General features: G+C 37.3%; 1 protein-coding gene across 1 annotated transcript in view; it reads left to right on the top strand.

Annotated features, from left to right (window-relative positions):
* SLC9A3 (solute carrier family 9 member A3) overlaps positions 1–24,143 on the top strand; it is a 52,943-nt gene that overhangs the window by 21,377 nt on the left and 7,423 nt on the right. The window contains exons 2-10 of the mRNA XM_052797371.1: positions 5,130–5,432; positions 10,609–10,769; positions 12,826–12,904; positions 13,728–13,905; positions 14,803–15,023; positions 16,993–17,195; positions 18,264–18,326; positions 20,236–20,306; positions 22,563–22,692. Of these exons, the coding sequence (XP_052653331.1) occupies positions 5,130–5,432; positions 10,609–10,769; positions 12,826–12,904; positions 13,728–13,905; positions 14,803–15,023; positions 16,993–17,195; positions 18,264–18,326; positions 20,236–20,306; positions 22,563–22,692 (1,409 nt within the window). The remainder of the gene's footprint in view (positions 1–5,129; positions 5,433–10,608; positions 10,770–12,825; positions 12,905–13,727; positions 13,906–14,802; positions 15,024–16,992; positions 17,196–18,263; positions 18,327–20,235; positions 20,307–22,562; positions 22,693–24,143) is intronic.

The raw sequence follows: 24,143 nt of genomic DNA, 5'->3' as shown, positions 1-24,143 counted from the left end.
ATTAACTGGATTATATACTGCCTTGGAGATACTATTATTTGCATTGCTGTAAAGTAAATGTAAAGAATCATGAAGCAAAGTTTGCAGCATGTTGCTCTCACTTTGGTCAATGGCAAGGGTTCTCGCCAGTTACAGAGAATCAAGTATTGGATCTCAAATTAGAAGCACTCATGGCTCAATTTAATATAACTTCATCTTTATAGGTGAAAATAAGAAGTCAAAACTGAAAAATAGACTAATAGCATACTATCAGTGCATATTTGACCCACTAGCAAAAATGCATACAGTAGACCCCACACCTGTCACTAGCAGTAGGAGGAGGAGTTGAGAAATGTTCGCAAATTCATATCTGTGCTTTCATGGGAACTATGGAAATGATAAGTCTGAAAAAAGAGGTTGAAAATCTTTTAATAATCTAAATTATTTTCTGATTCCTTGGATTTTATCCAAAGATACATGGAAAAGAAACATCAGCAGAGAATTACTAGCATTATTATAAGTCAGCTCTTGATTTTTCTGGATGACATGTTGCATACTGTGCACATGCAGTAGGTTTTGTGATTGACTGGGACGGTGATATTAGCTGAACAAATTATTTCAGTGTTTTCAGGGCCTTGATTTTACACTAACAAAGTTAATGGAAGTGTCATTAGTCACTTGGGATAGCATTGAAATGACCATATAAATCCTCAAATTTAACAGTATATTAAATAGGTAGTTTCAGATTTTTTTTTTTGCAGCGCTGTATTTTCAAAAGGTGGCAAATCTATCTCAAATTGTTCATTTCAGCTGGAAACAAAGCACAGAATTCTAGAACTAAGTCATATAAGTGTTTTGCTTGATAAGCAAAAATCAGTATTCGTTGAAAACAGGTGCCGTTAGAGATAATTTGGAAAGAAATATGGGAAAACCCTACTTCAGAAAACTTTTTTGGGTGTGTCTACAAACTTAAGTGACTTCAGCATGAATTGTACATTATCTCTTCTTTATTTTTCTTTTATTTATTATTCTTGCTCTTTAACCAGTCCTTTCTGTCTTCATTTCATTTAGTGAATGAGAAAAAGGTTATTCTGTTGAATCACTTCTTGCAAAGCAGTCTCAGATGGCCTTAGAAAGCATCAGATAGTTCACCAAATGCTGTAAATTCCACTGAAGGATTTAATCTAAGTTACTGTGTTTTTAAAAGGTGATAAAAAATAACTTGCTGCTTCAAGGGTATTTCTTTCTTTGAGTCAAAAGAAACTGGTTCCAGCCATCAAATCATAGATTGCTAATTTATTTTGTCTTTCTCATCAGATATTTTAAATGTCACAGTCCGTTTTCTTGGATCTCAAAGGAAGTGTCAGAAAAAAAATTCACAGGAAGTTTATACTATGTAATTGTTTCTTAACTTTGTAGAAAGCTTCTAATTCAGCAATGCTCAGCTTGAATTTAAACACAGTTTACCCACTAGCCAGTCCAGCCCACTTTCAAGCCAGGTTTAACATGTACTGGATAGAAGGCATATGTTTAACTTTTTCACTGATACCGTGCCTAGACTTACGTAAATGAATTCTAAATGATAAATGTTAAAATTTATAGATCACAAGATTGCCCTGTGCACTGTTTTTTCTTTTATGCCATGGTCTGTCTACAATTTTTCTTTCTTTGCTCTTTCCCTCTCCTCATTAAAATATATCCGTATGCTTTTCATTATTAACAGCAGTGAAAATAGACTCAGTTTCATCTCTGGGTCCCTCACAGAGTAATTTATCTGAGCAGCACTGCATGCTATCCTTCCTGATATTTGTAATTTCCTTCACAACAGAATCAAACTAAACTCCTTGTCCATTATTGCTGGATTGTATTTTACTCCTCTGTCAGATGAAATGCTGACATGCTAGACATTTAGGTGTAATTAAAGCTTCCCATTCTTCTGCTTTGTCATGGGGACATAATTCATTTTGTGGGACTGTTCCTGGATCTCTGCTAAGCAAGTAAAGGCAAACTTTATGAAATGAATGTACTGTCATTATGTCAGTTTGTAACACACTCATAATATATTAATTAGGGACATAACTTCAGGATAATGAATTGTTAAAAAAATTAAGGAGTGAATTTGGAATCAATCTATCTCTATCAATTTCTGTAAATGTAATAACTACTCATAATTCACAATCTTGATTGAATACATTTTATGCACATAGCCAGAAAAAAAAAAAAAAATCACTGTAAGTGCAAATATCAACTCAAACATCGATCTATGTTCCAATTACATCTTAGTCTAAAGCTATGTCATTGAATTTCATCAGTTGTGGTATTTTCCTTGTACATATTTCTATATTTATAGACACCAGGATTCTGCTAATCATATTGCATACTATCTGCCTGCAGAGTTAGCTTGGCAGTTACCTTAAAACACATAAAGTCTACTGTTCAGATTTTGCTGGGGCCAAATGCAAAAAAGAGAAGAAACTTCTCCAGAGCCCCATTTCATGAAATAACTTTCCTGTCCACAGCCTGCATTCTACAGAGTAGAAGAATTTATTGCTGATAGTATTAAAATCTGGTACAGATAATCAGTCGATTAGAGTTAAAGGGAACACAGGCAGATACGATGTAGCTGATTCACTGGGAGCATTGGACTTTTATAGGACGAGACAGTGTTATAACCAAAATCAGGTTGGCTTCCCAGCACTCACTTGGGGAAACTGGTTTTGATTGTAAAGGTGAGAATTCTATAAAATGTGAATTTTTAGCTGGACATTGGGTTTTTTCCAAATGTCTAGTTCTGAAGAGTCTTCAGATTTATTTTAAATTTTTAACTTCTTGTAGTCATGGCTTATCTGCAAACATAGGAGTAGGAAAAACAGACTTGGGTTAGTAAGACTAGCTCAGCAACATTCATTTTCAGGGATAAGGAGATAATCCCTACTCTGTGAGGTGATAAATTAGTTGATAATTCACTGACTGGAAATTCAAGGAATCAAGAATGACCAGTAGGAAGGACTTTTGAGAAGTTAAATGCTACAATTTATATACATGGAATAGTAGTTAGTTTGTTTTTCTTCATTTAATTTCTTTTTCTTTTTTTTTTTTTTTTTTTTTTTTAAGTGCAAGCCCAAGGGATTTTATTATAAAGAGAGGAAACTAACTGGGAGAAACCCAGAAACAGTGTTTGTTTCTGTCAAGTGTTACTCAGCTATTGATACATGGCACAGATGATACAGGAAACTGGCATGGTTTAGCCAACTTCACTGAATGCAGTTTGTTTTCACGTGATCGCTGTTGTATTAATCCCAGCCTGAAACTATGTTCTAACATGGCTTAGTTTTCAAGTCTTGTCTACAAACACTTAGGAACATCTACATTCATGCTCGTTGTTGGTATAGGCAGGCTGTTATCATTTTTCCTTTTGTATCTTCTATTCTGATGAGGCTGTGGAGGTTATACAACTAGTAGGAACCATCTTATGGTGGGGCTACTATAATGATGGGTGATGCTTCTAACATTGCCTGTGTAGATGCAGCCAAGACTAAGACAGACGGGTCAGGAATGGGGCCCTTAAAACACTCTAAAAGGTAACTAGTAAATGTTTGACTAGGACAAATACTTGGCTGGGAGGAAAAACAATGGTCTTTCAGTAAAGTAACCTGGTCTAAGATCTCTGCATAGTCATGGGAAAGATTCTTCCACTATACCTTGAAAGGCTGGAATTCTTAATGATGGCTTCTTGTCCAAACCAGTTTTGAGCTAATTTGCATTAGCATTGTAAAAGCTCCAACACAGTTCTAGGCTGATGCTCAAACCAGGAGAAACTTGGTGGCTTTTAGTGGAATTGTCTTCCTAAAGTGAAACTCACATTTTCAACACAAAGCTATATAAGTAAAATCCCATTTATTGGGTCAGCATCACAAAGTGCCAGGGTTCAGACCATCTGGGACACATCAATATTTAAGATAAACTGAAGGAAAAGCTCACAGAAATCCCAAGGAAGTCACTTAGCGCACCTGAGCTTCCTTATTATCAAACACCTTTGTCACCTCCTCCGTTTTCATGTTCCATTTTTCTTTGTAGACTTGACTTCTCTCTGTTTTTCTCTCTGCTTTTTTCTTCTTTCATCTGATACCTAACAAGTGCACTATAAATTATGTTGCCACATATATTTGCAGTCTTACTTGTGTTTCTGTCATCTTGGACAGTCTCTTTTTTCTGTCTTGGTCTCGCCATCTTTCTGTCTCTTCAGATTCACTCATAGCACTGCAATTTTCTCTCCCTCTAATTATTGGCTAGTTTAATAGTCTTACCACACCATACGTTACATTTTTTTCTATAATACATACCATATACTATTCATCTTTATTAATAGATTTGACATACTACTGTAAGATACAGATTTTATAACACTGTTTATACAAAAGAAAGTAGCCTGTTGCAGAACTATTTCCCACAAATGTATCTGTATATGAAGAAGGCACCACTAAAGCCCCCATTTCTCCAGAAAGTCTCTGAATTAACTGAAACCCTTATTAGGGAGATTTTGAGGAAAAGGCCCAAAAAGGATCTCCCATGATACCAGCTCCATTCTGCTCCTGCTGCAGGCTACATTGTCATGTAATAGTCTTCACAAATTTAAAAAGAGTTGTCTTGAAATTAGTTCTTCTTTCAGCATTCTTCTCCCATCCTCCAATAAACCTGCTAGTGAACTGATCATTTTTAAAGACAAATGTTGGGAGGTCAAATGTGTATTTTTAGATACAGAAATAAACCATAAAGCCATATATTTCCAGCACTTCTACCATTTCTTTTCAGTCTTGCACTTACTTGCTTTGCACAGAACGCCACCTTTCCCTAAACAGATCTTTTACGGAGAAGAAAATCCAATAAAGGAAATAAATGTCATGGAATATTGGTTTCATACAAATTGAAATATGCTGGATCAAATCTGAAAATCAACCATTTTATTGTATTTTGTAAGTGGCTGGGTTCTGACAGTGTCTGTGTCCCCTGCACTCCATGCATGTTTTTGGGTCTAATAACAATGAAAGCAGGAAGTTTGTGGGAAGTCAAAATTGCCAGCTAACAACAGTTGTTGCTCAAATTGTTTCTCCATTCCAATTCTAACAAACTGTTTTACTCTTTTCTTGCAGTTTTCCACTTGTCCCACAAAGTCACTCGGGTGGTTCCAGAGAGTGCTCTGCTGATCGTTCTTGGTCTCTTCCTCGGTGGCATCGTATGGGCAGCAGATCACATTGCCTCCTTCGCCCTTACACCAACCGTATTTTTCTTCTATCTGCTGCCCCCCATTGTTTTGGATGCTGGATATTTTATGCCAAATAGATTGTTCTTTGGAAATCTTGGCTCCATCCTGCTGTATGCTGTCATTGGGACAGTCTGGAATGCTGCCACAACCGGTTTATCTCTCTATGGTGTCTATCGGACAGGAATAATGGGTAAGTTTGATCTGTGAAGGCACAATAGTGAATGCTGCTGTACGCCAGCTGTTAGATGGATGATACTTTACAACGTAACAACTCCTTTCAGCAGAAAAATCCAATTTTAATGGGAGCAATTTGCAATATTTTGGCCAAATTTAAGAATGATCTGAGAAATCTTCTCTGAAGCAAGCACAAGAGGGACTTGAACCTGTGTCTCTCCTGTTTCCCTGCTCTAAATGTGTGCGTACACTCTGGGGATAAAGCTCAGGATTCGTGCTGCTAATGGACATCTGGACACAAATACACTCTGAAGGGCTTGTTTCTTTCTGCTGTGATAGAAACCTTCAAAGTTACTGTGAAACGGAACTGTCTTCCTTCAGTCAGTTTTAATATTAAGTAAGCAGTGGTTGCTGAGTGGGTATGTATGGATGACGCATCTCCCTTTTGTCTTCTGAGGCTGGAAGTTATAACTGAAGACTTACAGAGCCAAGTAGCACATGTAAGATGCACTCTGTCTTAATTATACTACAATATAAGGGCATGGGGCTGCTAGAAGAGGCACAGAACAGCAATTCTTAATCTCCTCAGCAAGTGTGGCACGCACATCTCAGCCATGTACTGCCACCTGAAGAACAGTAATTCACATTGTGTGTGGATTGCATGTGTTTTGAAACAGGCACCCTGTCTATGCTTTTTTAGTCTCTTTACTGAAGAAGCTCAAGAGGCCTTCTAGGACAAAATTCTCTTAGGTTAATGAGTTCTAGAAAGTACTTACAGGGCACATCTGAGTGCTGCTGAGAGCAGTACAGACACAGCGTGCCGCTGCTGCGCCTGTGCACGCTGCCCATCGGTTCTTGGCACCCAGTGCTGAAATTCGGGACTGAGCGAGTAGTTCCAAGACCGCGAGGGGTACGTGGTGGTGTACAAAAGGCTCAACAGCTAGTCATGGGGCTGATCTCCAACCACAGTGGTACACAATTGGCTCAGAACAATTTACCGCAGACTTCCTTTTCAGTCCAGATAAAACGAGTGCCTCAAATGGCAGAAGTTGCAGAGAACATTTTTGTGATGAAGAATTAAACTATCAGCTGATTATTACAGAACATAACATGCTAGAGTCTTCCAGCCTCAAAAATGGCTCCCTTTGTCCGGCACGGGGAAGTAGGATAATTTGGGGCTGGGTTCTTTGAAACTGAGCATAAGAGTGGGATATCTGTCTGTTCCATCCATTTGAAGGGAAACCTGTGTTGTCCTTATTGGAGAATCCCAGTCTGGAAGAACTAGGCTACAGACTTGTTCATGAGACTCAACTTACGTAACTACAGATGGTTGTAATATAGACATATATGATAGATTTAGCTTACATTTCAGGTATTTACCTTACTATAACTTACATTTTATGAGTAACAATTTTTCTTTAGAAGATACAAAGGTGACAGCTCAGATGCAGACACTGTTGGCTTCTATAGGTGGGTAAGATGTTTTACGTGCTTTCAGCCTGTAGGCACAATATATTGCATCCACAATTTCACCTTTATAGTTAAACACAGGTCTTCAGGAACAAAAAAGATGACAAAGGGATATTGCTATTGCAACAGATTGGACAAGGATTTCTTTCTTTAAATAACCAAGCTGCTTGGAACAATTAAAAAATATGACCAATTATATTTTGTTAACATCCTGTTCTGGGAAATATAATGAATGATCATTACTTTTAAAAATATGTTGATAAAACTCATTAAAGGAAAAGCATTGACCTCTTTATGACATGTGAAATGGAAAAGTCAAGTGTTTTCCTCCCAAACTTTTATTTTAAGTGAAAAATCCATTTATCTCTTTCTCTCCTCTCAATCCATAAACAGTTCTCAACTAACTGTAAAAGCTGGATTTGATGGCTGCATGTTCTGTCTGCTTCATCATTATGCAAATCTTTCAGTGACAGTATATACTAGAACTCTGAGCTTACATTTAAACAGAAAAATTGGCCCCTACCACAGGTCACAGCTGAAGTTCTACAAGCTAAAAATAGGGATGTTAACAATGGCAAACAATAAACTGACATACCTGGTGAATTTAAATGTTTAGAATGAGTGTTAATTGATATACTGTGGGGACGTGTCTTTACCACGAAGACATATTATAACCTCCTAGAGTTCTAATTTCAGCTACGGAAAAGGCCAGAGACGCCTGTCCCTGATTCAAACTATGTCATTCTCCAGCAAAGCTAAGTAGGACTTTAAAATATCTACATGACACATACTTACTAATCCACTAAATACATTGTGTTGACCTCCAAGATGCCAGCAAGATCTGAGCGCCACGCTTTGTGAAAAGCCTTGCTATTGTTACTTACTCGCTGAAGATAGGAGAATGCTGAGTTACTCAATTTCTAGAAGAGTTCATAGCAGCCTCTGATTGAAGTTCTATGGCATATTTTTGTTTCTACCCTACTTTTTCTACAATTGGAGTGAATAATGCTAAAAGTAATATCATTATATCATTAAAAATGTAGGAATGTGTATCCTACAGACTAAGATGAACTAAAACCAAATTACTTCCACCTTTACCATTGAATGGGCCTTAAGTACTGTGCATCAATATGAGAGTGCATAACCCAAACTGGATTACATAGATTTCCTACATAAATAAACATAAAAGCAGCTCTTTATTTGCATTCAATATCCTTAAAGATATTATAATTGCAGAAGAAAAAGAGAGAAGGTGATAATAACAAAGAAATCCTTCTTTAGAAGTGAAATTAAAAGATCAGCACCTTAACTATTAACCAACAGCCATACCAGTCTGCTTTCACAGAATAGGAAGAAGTTTCTAATCCTAAATCTTTCTGGCTGATTGCACCTAGCTCTTCACTGTCTGCTGGAGAACTAACACATGCAGCACTTCTCTGTGGAATAATCGTGGTTGTGACTAATGCTTAGAAGAATTTTTCCTGTACAATGTAGGTTATAGTGACAACATGCTGAGTATGTGAAGAAGTCTTAAACTGAGCCCAGCGAACTTACCTTGCTCAGGTGTCACTGCTGGCAGCTAGTCAGTCCAGACTCTGGTGAGCTGAAGGAAGCGATGGTCATGTATCACTTGGAAATAACTTGCATTATCAGTCTAAATAAAAGTCTGATTTAGAAACCCCCTGCCTCTTGAAACTGCTTTGTAGGAATTAAAGATGTGTCCTAACCTTTCCATAAATATTTGCTCACTAGCTTTGCAAGTCTTCAAAGAATGTACCAATGATTATAATTGGTAACATATAAAAAAGATAAGCAATCTCAGTGAGCCAATTTATTTTAAAAGCTTACTTTCTATTGTAGCCTGATATCTGATAGTTATTGTCATTGGGCTTGTTCCTTCCTTAAGCATGGCAGAGAAGAACAACATTTGATGGAACCATTACTTAGATTCAGGTTCAAGGCTGTTCTCAGAATTTTTGGCACAGACTTTAGCTCACTGCTTCAAGCCCTCTCTCACACTGAAATGGATAGATTCAGTCCTCATTCACAGCCCAATATGTCCAAGAGTGAACAAGACTATTTTGCTTTTTGAAATTACAAAGTAGTTCTATGTCTGTGAAAACTATGAATTTGTGTTTACAGGGCCTTACCAAGGTCCCTATAAAATGTATGGAAAACATTGTAGATGCTCTGATTGGCAGACAGCAGCTAAGATAATATGTACTTCTGCGGCTCCCCCAGGTTATTGGCCATTGTCACCACCCCAACAGGGTGTTGTCTACTCCCGTCTCTGGCTGCCCATGTAAGTGTCCTTCTCTTGAGTAAATACGCCCATGCCATTTTGTATCAACAATATTTGGAATCTAGCTTCTGTTTCAATTACCCTCCAAGCACTAAACATTCTGGATTTGAAAAATTGTCTCGTAAGAGTTCTTGCTAGAGGAGTGGCCATGTTGTTCTGGAAATACCTTACAGGCAATGTTGATCCTTTGGCTACGGCTACTGACTGTCATTGTCTGACTCATGCTTCCAAATCATTTAATCAGATGGATTTCTCCCTCACCTGAGGGAGGTATATAAGGCAATAATGCCTGATACAACTGTCTATTAATTTTGGGCATGGGCGTCTGCACTGTGTTCTAATGAATGAACTCTCAACATATTCCTTCTTTGTTCTTCCTCATATAATTTTGGGCTTCATCACCTCTTAATGAAACTTGCTTCCTCCTCCATCCATTGATGAACATGAAGGGAATTTTCCTGTTCTCTACCCTTTCAAAAACCTGTTCCCCAGAAAAAATGACTGGGATAGCACTCTTGATTGCATGAAGAGGGTAAATTTTGCAAGATATTTAGGAAGCTGAGCACAGTGATCTTTTGGCTCTACCTTTTCTGTTACTTTTAAAATTACAGTGATGCTGGTCTCAGCCTGTTTGCATAACTGAACAGAATGACCTTAATAAGTAAAAAAAGATTAAAAAATTAAATAAATACTGGGTTACTTTGTCACCAGAGTTTTGTAGTTCCAAAACTTTTGAAATCATTGCCAAAATTCCTAAGGTGCTACAACACAAACATGTTGAGGTACATTTTAGTCCTTCACCTGTTTTTATGGTCCGCTTGCGGGCAATTTAACAGTGGCCTCATGAAGCATAATTTGGGAACAAGTGGTTTAACTGCACCTATCAATGAATGTCTACTTGCATAAGGAGGCCACAAGTGGTGTTTAACTGCACTGAGGGCGGTTAAGCCCCACTGTAGCAGTTCTTAGTGACCAAGAGTCCAATTTGGCCTGTGACATAAAGTTTTTTGGAACGTTTACTTCAGGAGTACTGGCATATTTCTCTTACTATCTTGACAGTTCTCAGTTATCGTGAGATAATTTACTCAAGTTAGATAAACCATACCACACACAAATACAAAGCCAGTTTAGATCTGGAAATACTTATCTCAGGTGCCTTGCCTTAAGAACCATAAGGACTATACTGCACCCAGAATCAACTTTGATCCTCATGGGCCAATGCTGGATCCAACAAACCTTGTAGGATACAAGGTGACACAATGCAGAACTTGTTAAGTAGTTTCTGTGCCATGCTTTCCAGTTGATGCCTTAGGATCCGTATTTTCAAGGATTTTGCATTATCTGTAGTATCACACTCTGTCATTACTCTAGATAATACAGAGCTGACTCCGCTTATACTTTGTTTGCTTTGTTTTTGAAGGCCACCTGAATAGTGGACTGCTGGACTTCCTCTTGTTTGGCAGTTTAATTGCCGCTGTAGATCCTGTAGCTGTTCTGGCAGTGTTTGAAGAAGTCCATGTCAATGAAGTTCTGTTCATCATCGTTTTTGGAGAATCACTTCTGAATGATGCTGTAACTGTGGTAGGTAAATTATATATCCCAAAGTCACCCAAACCCTAGAGGGTTTCTTCTGAAGTGTGTTTTCCCCTTAAATGAAATACTCTGTCATCTGTGTGTATCTACTCATGGGCTAGCGTACCATAGTGTTCTCTCTGTCTTGCTTATAAACACTGTATTGCAAAGATTAAATGAGCATGAAAGCTATTTGGAGCCTGTAAGTCACATAAAAATATACAGTCCTGGGTTGGATGAGCATAAAAACATTTAAAATTAAGTTTCAGGTGTGTATGTTTTATCTGCCTTTGCTGTTCAAGTAGGGCTTTCATGACTTACCAAAATTAGTTCCAGGGATTTTAAGCCTTTCTTTGCTGTTGTTTTTTAATGCACATACTCTTTTCTGCATGTTTCCATTATGCCCGTAATTTATATGCATAGCTCAGATATATAGACAGTGGGAGAGAGAATACTCACCAAAGTGCTTATGCCTGTTCCCTCTCTTTTACTTCAATCAGATGTTTGTCAAACAGATATATAACAAAGAGCCAATTTGGGAAAACTAGTGGGACATTTTAGAAAGTTTGGGTTGGATTGGGTTTTTTTGGTAACATGTTAATTTCTGGTTTGTTTGTTTTTTTGGTTTTGGGTTTGGTTTTTTTTTCATTTAGAAAGAAAAGGAAAACTTAATAGACTTTAATAGACTTAAAACACGTTTCTCCTGATGTTTTTATTTTGATTGAAACAGCCTTGCTTTTCACACAAAATTTTTCTCAGAATAAAGTAGTCAATAGTTTTGTAGCACAGTGCTAGTGGGCAGGGATCAGGAAGTCCTATGGCAGAAAGATGCTATGCAACTGAGTAGCTATAGAGCTTCAGTTCGCTTCTTGGATCATCTCCTATTCCTGCTCCTGCCTATCTCCAAAGGAGGGTAAGACATGTCCACCAGGCTCAGTGACTTAATTTTTTGCAACCAAGGCAGCAAGGCACTGCAAGGTCACTGGCAGCAGCCTAACTGTTCACAGGAGCTTGAAAGTGCCATTTAGGGCCTCCAGAGAAACCTAACTGCCTTTGGATATCAGTCTCATCAGTACTTTTGGGGTATTACCGGAAACAAATATTAAAATAAACCCTTGATGAACTCGAGTATCAACATCACTGGCTTTCAGAAGGAAAGGAGTTTTTGTTACTGTGCAATGAACACAAACACTCACTCCTCAAATAAAAGGAAGTTTGATTGTTGAAGAAAATCCAGAAGAGAAGAGTAAGCATGATCAAGAGTGAGAAAGTTTGAAACGACTGGAGTTCTCACCTTGAAAAAGGAAAGACTGGAGGACAGAAGAAAGTGGATGATGTAGCATTCTTTAAAAGTAAATGTGTAAAAGACTACTGTTACAGAACAAAATAACCTCTATGCCATGACTGGGGTAAATATGACAAGAGTTAAGCTTAGCTGCAACAGGGAAAGCTGAGAAAGCCCTAGTGAAGTTCTCCTCCATCACTGGAGGAATTAAGAATAGATGAGACAGGCATGTGTCAAGAATGATGCTCATACAAACCTCCTTAGGCAGGGGTATGGATAAGATGAATTCTTTACTTTCAGCACTATCACTGTTAGTCAATTATTTTAAAAGCTTTAGAACAATTATTATAGTTTATTCTCTTTTATGTTCAACTTATTTTATGTGTGTTCAACGTATTTCAATCCAGTATCTTATTATTAGCAACTTATTATTATCTTAAGTGTCTTATACAGGTGATTAAATAAATCTGCCAAATATCTGCATTTTAGAGTAAGAAGTGCTTTAGAAAACACATCTAGATGTAACAATGCTTCTTATAGACAGAAATCATATTGAAATAAGAAATGGAAAGTTGTTTTTTTTAAATTTTTGTTTCTTCTTGCTCCACTGCATTTTTTCCATTTTGAGAAATTCAGAAATCTGCAAAATCTTCTCCCTCCACACAGACTTTCCCTCAATCATATATAAGTTCAGAATTCATAATGTTGGGGCCCATAATGAGATTATTTTAATAGGCTTAATTCAGGAGCAATATTAAGTTAGTCTACTTTTCTTTTCAGGTGCTGTACAATGTGTTCGAATCTTTTGTTACAATAGGTCCAGAGAATGTGACGGGGGTTGAATGTGTCAAAGGAATAGGTGCGTAGAATTGAATTCCGTATCACATCATTGATGTACATATGCAGACTTTTAAACAAAATATTATTTTTATTATGCTATCAGTAACTGTTCTTTTTCTGCCCTTTCCCTTGTCATTCATATGTCCATATATGTGGCTAGACAAACATCCTAAGAAAATAAATAAGTGAATATTCCTGAATATTTGGGAAACTTAATCAGATTTGTTTTCTTCTGAGGAGACTCAAAAGATGCAGAGTTCAGTTGTTAAGACCACCAAACTTGACAGCTATACATATTTTCTTTGTATTTTATAACATGTCCTTAGTTTCAGCCTATGCTGCTCCTGCATTCCAGGAAAGTTGAAATTGCATACAGGCATTCTCACTCCTTATCACTGATTGCCATCAAATGACGTTTTCCAGTGACTATCAAGAAATGTTATTTACCTAAAAATTTAGTCACTGTTTTCCATTCCAAGCATGACATGATACTACATTATCTTATGAATCAACGTTTTAACAGTGACTTTGGCTTATTCTATAATATGCTTTTGGAAAACCATTTGTTTATAGAATGTGGGAAAAAAAATGTTCAAAGAAATGTAGTGGGTTTTGAATATGCCTAAAATGGTGAGGCTTAACAGAAAGTAACCTTGTTTTTTCTAGAGAACGCTGCATTCACATACCATGTGCTCAAAAGCCATTCATGTTGTTGCATTTTAGAAATAATTTTTGATGTGTCCTCCAAAATATTCTCTGATTTGCTGGCCATACAATAGAAGAGAACTAGTTCAAACCATTGTATTTCTACTCTTTAAGCTGTGTTTGGTTTTGTTTTTCAGTGTCATTCTTTGTGGTGAGCCTGGGTGGGACACTGGTTGGCATTTTCTTTGCCTTCCTGCTGTCATTGGTCAGTCGTTTCACCAAGCACGTGAGAATCATTGAACCTGGATTTGTGTTTATCATTTCCTACCTGTCCTACCTCACAGCAGAGATGCTTTCTCTTTCCGCTATCCTTGCGTAAGTCTCTTTTTATTACTGCCTGTGAAGGGGCTGAGAAGGGAATATGGTTTTTAAAAACACTGAAAAGAAAGACCTAAATTATATAGGACAGCTATAGAAAATTACACTCATGAAACTTATGCTGAATATTACTATCTTCACACTGCAGTAGATTATAGTTTGCAAATACTGTCATTCAGCCTTGAAAAGGAATGCAAGTTTTCCAGTATCTGCTCTGCAACATGAGAACTTCCTTTGCAAAATACAGACTTGACTCTTTCCTCTTTGTGATTAATAATACTTCAATAACTTACAGTTGTCCATTTGTATTGACAACTTTCCCTATACTTTGTAATTAAAACAATATTTTTCCAAGGCATTATATGAATGTCCATTGTTTGCTGCTCTCACTGTCATGAATGGGCTGTTAAGTTTTGCCTATCTATCTTGCCTGTTTTGGCTTGAGTACCTCTGTGGTCTTTCTTCTTCTAATATCCATTGATTCCTGGGATACTTTTCTTCTCAGTTTTGCTTGTTGTGTTTGTAGACGCTACAGTGAGTATATTCAAGATCTGAAAATCTTACTGCAAACAGATCATTAGTTTAAGATGATGTTTAATGTAAACAAGATTTAAAATTTTGCATGTAAGGCAGTATTTGAGGTAAAGTAATCTGAAGAGAATTAAGGTCTGTTAGGATCTAATGAAATACTGTCTTCAGACCTCTTGGGGTGACCTCAGGATGAATGTTTGAGATATGCTTTTTACCTAGCTTTGACTCCACAATGGTTCCTGAGTGTGTTTTTTCTTAGGAATTAATGGTGGGGTTTTATCACTATGTGACAGACAGATGGAAATAATATTAAATGTTACAATGAATATTTTCTGAACAATTGCTTCTCTTGTTTTTTTCTAGGATAACTTTCTGTGGCATCTGCTGTCAGAAATACGTCAAGGCTAACATATCTGAACAATCTTCTACAACTGTAAGATATACCATGAAAATGATGGCCAGTGGAGCAGAAACTATTATCTTCATGTTCCTGGGAATTTCAGCTGTAAATCCAGAAATCTGGACTTGGAATACAGCTTTTATTCTGTTGACTCTGGTCTTCATCTCAGTGTATAGAGTTATTGGTAAGGGGATGATCTTCTTCCTGTCCTTGCATTGTATTGTTGATGCAATCATATATTCTTTTGTCCAAAAAAAAAAAAAAAAAAGAAGAATTTGGAGTTCTAGACTTGTTCCTTTTAAAATATTCCACTTATTTTAGTTGAATTTATGGTTGGTTTTGGGTTAGGAGGGTAGATGTTTACAGTAAGCTTCATCATATGCAGAAAATATAGTAGGATTTCACTTTTGATCACATGTGATGATATGACCAGCCCAGCAGTTAACATGAATCACCCAGTGGCTAACCTTCGGTGACCCAGCACATGGTATTGGCAAAATCTCCCAGTGAAATGGCCTTTGTTCTTTAACTTGCAGCCTAACAAAAGATGTGAGCTCTGTCAGCCATCTCTTTCCTTCAGCTCTTTCAATTTGGTAATAAAGAGATTGTCTTAAGCTAATTTTACGGTTGACTTCAGGTTTGAGACACACAGTGATGTAAGACCACACATAATTATACCACAGGTTCTCTGGCTTAAGAAATAATTCTCAGGGACTGGTGAAAAACTGAGTAAATAAGACTGTGGCAGGTAGGGATTACCTACTGTCAATTTACTGGGCTTATATAAGTTTGCAAACATTTCAAAATACCAATGGCGATTTGCCCAGCTACGTAGTTCTACTATTTAATCACCATTTTGTGACATAGCAAAGGGGCTAAAATCACAAAAAAGGCATAGAATGAAGTACTTCTAGAGAGTAACACACATAATGATTTGGTGTATGTACTTACATCTGGGAATAAATTAAATGGGTTTGTCTTGAATTAAATTCAAATAAAAGGTAACACATCTACCTAGCTAGCAGTTTTCCTTGACTCTGTATTCTTATTCTGTTTAGAGATTCCTGTGCTGAATGAAGGGCCTAGCCCAATGTCCTCCTTTCTAAATCGTCTGTAACCACTGTTCATTTAGTCACCTCTCAGTAAGCACTGATGTGCATGAGGTGTTTAAACAAGTTTTCAGTATCTTGACTTTGTCACTTCTTGTATTCCTGGAACGAATGGTTAACAATCCTGTAGTAAGTGTGATCAATAATTAAATAGTAAATATTCAGCAATAACAATATGCACCCCTTAAAGTAATTGAGTTTAGACATTGATAAATTACTAAAGACCTGATGATATTGGGCCGTACGTAATTTCGGCTCTCATATCCTTGGAGGAGTCAGATTGGTGGCATGAATTAATTTTCAAGGTCCCTTCCTCCAGAAGCCTTACTTACAGTGATATACACAAGACAGTCTTCCCTTAGCACAAGTTCAATGTTCTGTAAAAAGAGAAATATCTCTTTTGCACTGGTTGACAGTCTTGGCCTGCGGCAGTGGGACACACATGCTGTGCCGCTCTCAGGAACGGTGAAGCTGTTTTCCTTCTGTACGATGGGAGCTCTGGGAGACGTGATTTCTAGAGCTTTAGGTCTCCTACAGCAGGCAGCATCTCACCTGTAGGCCTGAAAGACAGTGTCAGCAAAACTACGCAACCCTCTTGACACAAATGTCATTTTTAGTGATGTGTAAAGAGTGCCACACTTACTCCCTAAATCAACACTGTTTCAACCCATTTCTCTTTCTGCTAAAAGACCCTGTGCGTATCACCGACTAGGGTGCTAGAAACGTTACCCTTTCTCAACGGTGAATTTCAAAGGTCAGCACAAAGCAGAATTTCACCTGTAGTGCCTTTGCCAGCGGGCAGCGCTCTCGGAAGAGCCGCTGGCTCACAGAAGCAGCTTCGTCTAATTGCTCTGGCTGAATGTACAGGGGAAGGTACCAAGTGGACCTGCCCTCCTTGGCAGCCTAGCAATACAGAGGGAGAAGTAGATGGTGTAGAGAATTTGTTACGAAAGCAGACTGGTGGTACCGTTTCTGTTACAGATGGGTGGGATATTGACATTTTGTAAGGGTATTTCTAGACATGCTGGCATTTGTTTTTTATAGGTGTGGTTTTACAGACATGGATTCTTAACCACTACAGAATGGTCCAGTTGGAGATAATAGACCAGGTGGTGATGTCATATGGTGGACTACGCGGAGCGGTTGCTTTTGCCCTGGTTGTACTTCTGGATGTGAACAAAGTGAAAGAGAAAAACCTGTTTGTCAGCACAACTATCATTGTTGTGTTTTTTACTGTTATTTTCCAGGTAATTCAACTTCTTAAGCATGCTGCTTGCAAGGAGAAGGAGTCCCCCCAAAGTACCGACTGCTTAAAGCAGTTCTCAGCTGAAGGTTGCATATTGTTTCACTGAACTGAAAGCATAATTGAATTTGTAATTTTAGTAACAAAGATCCCATTTTATGTTTTCATATGGCACCACAAGGGACAAAACACAATTTCCTCTGTGCTAAAAAATGTTCAGTTTTAGCTGCTTGGTATTAATAGTGCTCAAGTTAATATCTGATTAAACATCCTTCACCTCATGTGAATAACTTTAGGGAACAGTCCTTTTCATGGGCAAATACAGTCATTAAGCTGATCTACCTGAGCCTAAGTCCTCGTTTTAAAATATAACAGTAAGCAGTGGGACAAGAAAGTATTTAGCATAAAAACAAAATAGCACTTTCTGGATGAAAAAAACAACATTAATTTAAATGGGGATATGTCGGTATATACTAGCTTGGGATTTTTTCTCAAATTTATTATAGAGAGTTTAACTGTGATCACAAACTCCTGATATGTGCAGAAAATACCACATTCAATGGCATAGGAAAAACTTTAACCCTTCCGGTACCATATTTTTTTTATAGAAGGTATATTTTTCCACTGTTTTGTGTCTTTTCAAGACTTTGTAACAGGAGCTGAGGGTACTGCATTATTTTATCATCAAAAGGGGACAGAGATCAACTGAGGAAGTATGAGAACCACCATATAACATACAAAAATGCTCTATTTCTCTTTAACAGTGACCAGCTGGTATTTTTTTAAATTCAGGTTTTCCCTTCAAAGAGAAATAGCAGACTCCTGCCAGCCTGAATCACTGTTTTTCCTAACCCCTTTTGGAGGAAAAGCTATGCTGTTGTCCATAAATCAGGGATAGATGACATGAAGCAGGGAAGAGTTAAGCAGGTCACTAAGGCTTGCACATTGAAACCATCCTTGAAACAAAACACTAATAGTGATAATAGTAATAGTGGTAGTAATAGAAATAATTCGTAAGTATTTATTATCATGTTTCAATCCTTAGGGACTGACTATCAAGCCTTTGGTACAGTGGCTGAAAGTGAAGAAAACGGAACACAGAGAGCCAAAACTGAATGAGAAACTTCATGGCAGAGTAAGATATTTTTAAACAAAACTATGGTATCTTTTGGATTTTTACAGAGTGCAGTAAGAAAAAAAAAGAAATTAGAGAAAATTTCTTTTTGGAAGGGAGGGGAGAATCAAATTTCAAGTGCAAAATCCTTCAAACATTTCAGAAGTTATCCATAGGTTGTAATTTGTCTTTGGGTTGAGTCCTGTGAGGGGATACTCAACTGAAGGTTCTGGTCTTTTCACTTGAGAATTCAATGGGGCTGACAGTACTATGGAAACAGCACAGCTGGGATATGCTTCCTTCTCTTCGTCTAAAAGAGGAGGACATTTGATTGAAGATCGCTAGGGCAAAACACGTGGAAATAAGTTTATTTTTCCTTCTTAAATATTCTTTATTTATGGAAAAGATATGAAAGCAGGCTTTGTAGCTTGCATAGAAATGTAGTCTGCTGCCCAGTGCAGATGTTAATTATATACTGAAATTCCACATTAATGGTAATAGTTTTAGTTCAGTGTGAATGCTGTGTGTGCTTGCATTTCTTTAACCTTTTAAAAGACTTTGAACCATGTTCTTTTCCAATTCACTTTCACACAATGATGTTATGAAGTTTTTATTCAGTAGAAGAAAACATACATTTTCAATACAAATATAGGTTAGAGGACGGAAGAGTTTAAGACATCTTTCATGGCCTTCTTTAATTCATAAATTTTTCAGATTTACACAGCTATCTTGCATTGAGTATTTTAACACATTCTTGTATGAGCTTCTAATCTTGTCTGTTTTCATGTTGGAGGTTACCTGAAGTGAATTAACAACTTAGTGATGGACAGGGTTTGTTTCTGAGGAATTCTTTTACACACTACTGAATAAACACATTATGCCTTTGTTATCCAGCAATTCAAATTCCCATTTCTGTTCAAATATTTTACTATTTGAACATCAGGATTCTTCCCCCAGGTGAAGAAATACAGTCTGTCTACATTTATGGGATATACCTTTACATGTCAGTTTGTAGTGCAGGCCGAGCAGTAATGTTAATCCTAACACTTTGTAAAGTTGTATGTACTGATTCACCGCTTCCTAGAATAATCTAGCAGATACTGTCTCAGGAGGCACAGTGCTCCTAGAACTGTATAAATTGCAGCCTTCAGAGGGAGGGAGCACTCTGTGTGTTCTCAGGTGGTAGGAGGGAGACAACTTCCTTATAATATAATTTTCTCCACTTCCATGTCAGGTATCTCCTGAAGACAGTAATTAATATTATATTCAGGAATAATCCATATCACCCATGTTGTTCTAAACCTAGCATGCTATATATTCTGCAGTAATCACTCCAGTGTTCAGAGAGAAATGTTAACAACCATATATAGAAAAAGACCGAATTCTACCTGCAGCTGCCTTGGTTTGAATCAGGAGTTATAAACCTCAGGAATTCTATCAGCCATCTAATATACCCAGTATGGGATTTTGCCCTAGATATCAAAAGAATGGTGCCTACTTCTACTCTGAGGGAAGTATGAATTCCTGAAACATCTAGAAAGAAACACTAGGGAAATTTTTCAACTGATTTAATCACCAACAGTAATAGTGGCTGATGTACTTCATAGGGCAGAAATGGAGGTGGTAAAGTGAGTCAATAAAAAGAGTCTTAAAACTGAACGTTAAAATGGGGGCTTAAGTACCTTCTTGCTGAGACCCTTGTAATTCAAGAATAGTTAGTGAATTTGTAAAGAACTGGTTAGAAAGCTCAGGACCTCTGAAGAAAAGCATATAGAAGTTAGTATTTCTGTAAATGGGAAAAAAAAATCTGCTTAGCAGCAAAAAAAATTATTCTGCATAGTCGCCTGGTCTAACCTGACATAAAGTGAGCTATTTTTTAATTATGCCTTTTATTTCTGTAAAGATATTAATTCCACTTTCACTTTTCTAGGCCTTTGATCACATTCTTTCTGCTATAGAAGACATTTCTGGACAAATAGGACATAATTATCTGAGAGACAAGTAAGTAGTAACTAACTTGGAATGTTGAAATACCGCTAGGAAATCTTATCTGTAAATTATGACTTTTTAAACCTGTGAGTTTAGGGACAGCAAGGATGTCAAATGTAGTTTAAAAGGTTATATACTGAAAATACTGGAAATATAGCAAATGTGAAAATAGTTTATTTTTGTCCCCTACAACCGGAATCTTTTCTTTTTCTTCACAGTTCAGATTAGGCCTTTGCCAATGCCTCAGTTCACATCCAGGGATCAGCTTCTCTCAAGATTTGAGAACTGCCCATTTGCACAAAATGTTAATGTTGGTCCTTCTCTGTAATACTCCATTTCATGAACGTTATTTGTGTGTGGAGACACTAAAAAAGCTTAACTATGACTGCTAGTTGTTTATCCTATTTCTACAAAGGATGCGTTCAACACCTCTGAAAGTGCTGGCAGAGGGTGCTTTGAAATGACTCAGATAGTTTAAGCCTATTTGTTTGAAACCAATAATGAAAATTATGGATAATTTCCATCCCCCTCTGTTTATAGTTGATTCATCTTGAGAGAAGCAAATTACTCAGCTGAAAGATACAGACACCATTTTCTTTAAAGTATATGCGAAGAGTTACCATTGTGATGGGCAGACTTCCATAATCTAGAGGAATAAATGTGAAAAAAGGACATTAAATCTGGACATCTTTAAGAGCGTTGTTTAAGGTTAGGCAGTTCTCTCCCTGGAGTGAGGTCATTTCATAGGTGCAGACAGTCACAGTTCTGACCTGCTCATGTCCTGCTGACTCAGCATGTCAGTTCCAAGCCAAAAGCCATGTGGTTGTGTTAGTTTTCTGCCGAGCACTCCCCTAACCCTTGCAGAGAAGCTGAGTATATTAGCTTAGGTTGAGCATTATGCTCATATAACTATACAACTCCTAGGCTGGAGCTAGATTGTATCTGAGCTCAAGCAGAATTGCTCACCTGTCTGTAGCCAGTTATAGGGACAGTTTCTTTCCTTTCCTTTTGCTCTTTGTTCATTTATGCAGTGAAGAATTTTCATGAGGCACCCCAAATAGAACATCCTCTTTCTTTCGGTGTAAATTTTTAGTTTACTTTTTGGGAATGAATTTCAGCAGGCTATAATACAGGGGAATACATCCCCAGTTTTGAAATACTGTCTTGAAGATGGAGCTAAATATTTTTAAAGTGGCAGGTTGGAGTTTGACTTCTTAGATGTCAGAAAGTAATCTCCCTGAGTAACAAGAGAAGGAGTAGCTTAATGTAGATTCATGGTCGAGTGTGTGGTTTGATGACTAATGTATTTTGAATGAGACCGCCTTAAGTCTGCTTCTTTTGGACTACTTGTACATGAAAGTGCTGCTTCCTCAAAGAAATGGCAGCCCCTAGCATCCTCACTGATGTGCTCAGGTGTGGCAGCCTGAGTTAGAGACTGCTTGTCAGATGTTCTGGCTAGAGAAGAAGAATAGTTATCAACTCTGTGAATAATGTTTAACAACAAAAAGGTTTCAACAATCTGATTAAAAAGTCGTAAACTCAAAATAGCCATTGGGCAAGATGGATAGAATCACTTTCAATAGTAGTCTCCAAAGCTGCCTCATGCCCTCTAGAGAAAATCTTGAGGAAGGTAGATGAAAGTAAGGCAGCCTTTATCTTCTGGAGCTAAGTATGAAATGGCAGATATCCTACCATCAGACAAGCTTGGAATTGTAAATCACAGAAAACACACGTTACTTCTGTCCCCCAGAGTGCATCAATGGCATGAATAAGGCCCTCTGTAAGTGCTTTTGGAAAGGCACTGTTGTTGGGAACTGATTTTCTAGGCTGGCTTTCCTACAGTACAGCTGGGGAAAAGCAGATTCCCTTCCAGAGGAGGAAAGAAAATTAAACTTTTAGAATGAAGTTATTAAATATAACTGCATAATCAGAAGTGGAAAAATAAGGTAGTATGATCTCCTGGAGTATAAAATGTCCTAGTGACTCTGAAATGGGATACTGTAATCATAGCACTCTTGCTGTTGTAGTAGTGTTTGGTAAGTGAACCTATTAAATGCTTTGTGACAGCTGCATAACCCTGTAGCAGGCTTTTCCTTAACTTTCTTTAAATGCTAATTGAAAAGCTTCAAAACACAAATCCCTCACTTTGCTATGTTCACCATTTTTTAAAAAGTGCTTAGCTCACAAAAATATCGTTTATGCTAAACTAAAAATGCTGTGAAACTAAAATTGCTTGTTGCCATTAACACAGTTTGTTTAAATTATCAGGTGGTCCAATTTTGATAGGAAATTCCTCAGTAAAGTACTGATGAGAAGGTCTGCTCAAAAATCAAGAGACCAGATCCTTAATGTTTTCCATGAACTCAACTTGAAGGATGCAATTAGCTATGTGGCTGAGGTACTTTTGAACACTTGTTGACCTATTACAGCATCGTTTGGGTTTTGGCTTTTTTCTTTTAATTTATAATATAACCTAAAGTTGATATATTGCAGATATCTAAAAAAAAACTATTTTCATTTCTGCTCTGCTTTTTTTATCCTAAATGTGTTTTGAGTTGCAATATCACCTGTTTGCATGGCTGTAGTTCTCGGTATTATTCCTGACCCCCAAGTATGAGTATATTGCACTATGTTAGTGTACTCTTCTGTTGGATTTTACTGAGTAACTTTGTTTCTGTACTCATTGCATGAAAAAAACCTGTAATTCCAAAGGGATCAGGCAAACTACCATCATTCTAAATGTGTCAACAGAGTCTGGCTCCTGCAGAACAGTGGTTCTACGTGATGACGAATCTGATTTGAAGAAGCTCACTTCCAAATGATGTGGATATATGACCAAAGTAGTGGACTGCTGTAGTCTCATTCTGCCCTATCACAGTAGTATAAAAAAATTGGGAAGGGTAACTTTAATTCAAGGGAATCATAACACCCACACTTCAAAAATTAGGGTTAAAGTGATATACTACAGCTATCAAATGCAGTCACAGAATGGTGTAGCTAGAGAAACTTAAGACTTGCAACAGGAGAAATTTTTAAAGTTACAGAATGGAAGAAAGTTACTGGCCTTCTGCAGGAGTACCATTCCCAGACTGGAGCAATGTTAACAGATTGTGTAAGAATTCCTAATCTTCTTCAGTATGAAACTGGCCACCTTCGTTCAAATCACCACGGATGTACAGTATTCATACAGTGTAGAGGATAGTTTTAAATGAAATATGATGTGATGAAAATGAAATGAAGTGATAATCTATCTATGCCCATAATCTCCAGGTGAACTCATTCTCACAGCTAGGTGATATACCAGTTAATTTCTTTAATTAAAACAAACACTATTACTATGACTGATGCTACTACTAATAATAATCTCTTTTCTTTTTTTGAAAATGAGCTACAGCCAGGCAGAATTCTTCCAGTAAAACATGGAATTTCAAAGATCAAATTCAGAAAATAGGATGAAATTCAGAAATTATGTTAGTGTGAAAAATGGGGAGTGGTTCACAAGATAAGCAAATACTTCCTTTTGAGATTTTGTAAATTACCCATTCAGTTTTCAGACCATTTGAGCTCAAGAACTAATTTTCATTCTCGTGGTGCTTTCTGGGTCACACCTCAGAGGAAGAAAGTTAGATAATGACTTTGATGTTGATGAGCATAAGACTCATGTTCAGATTCACTGCTGAATCTGTTCTGTACATTCATTACAGTATTTTTTCTCTTTAACAGGTGCAAAGGGCTCTATAGGTCACTAAGCCATGCAGATTTAGCCCCAGAATCTTTACCCAATGATGTCTTGAATCCAATATAGTAATGTCAGATTAAGTTAGATTATTAATTTTTTAGCAGAGTTGC

Source organism: Harpia harpyja, chromosome 1 (genome assembly GCF_026419915.1).
Source record: "Harpia harpyja isolate bHarHar1 chromosome 1, bHarHar1 primary haplotype, whole genome shotgun sequence".
Classification (NCBI taxonomy): domain Eukaryota; kingdom Metazoa; phylum Chordata; class Aves; order Accipitriformes; family Accipitridae; genus Harpia; species Harpia harpyja.
The sequence above is the reverse complement of the archived record's forward strand: the minus strand, read 5'-3'. Positions and strand labels throughout refer to the sequence as shown.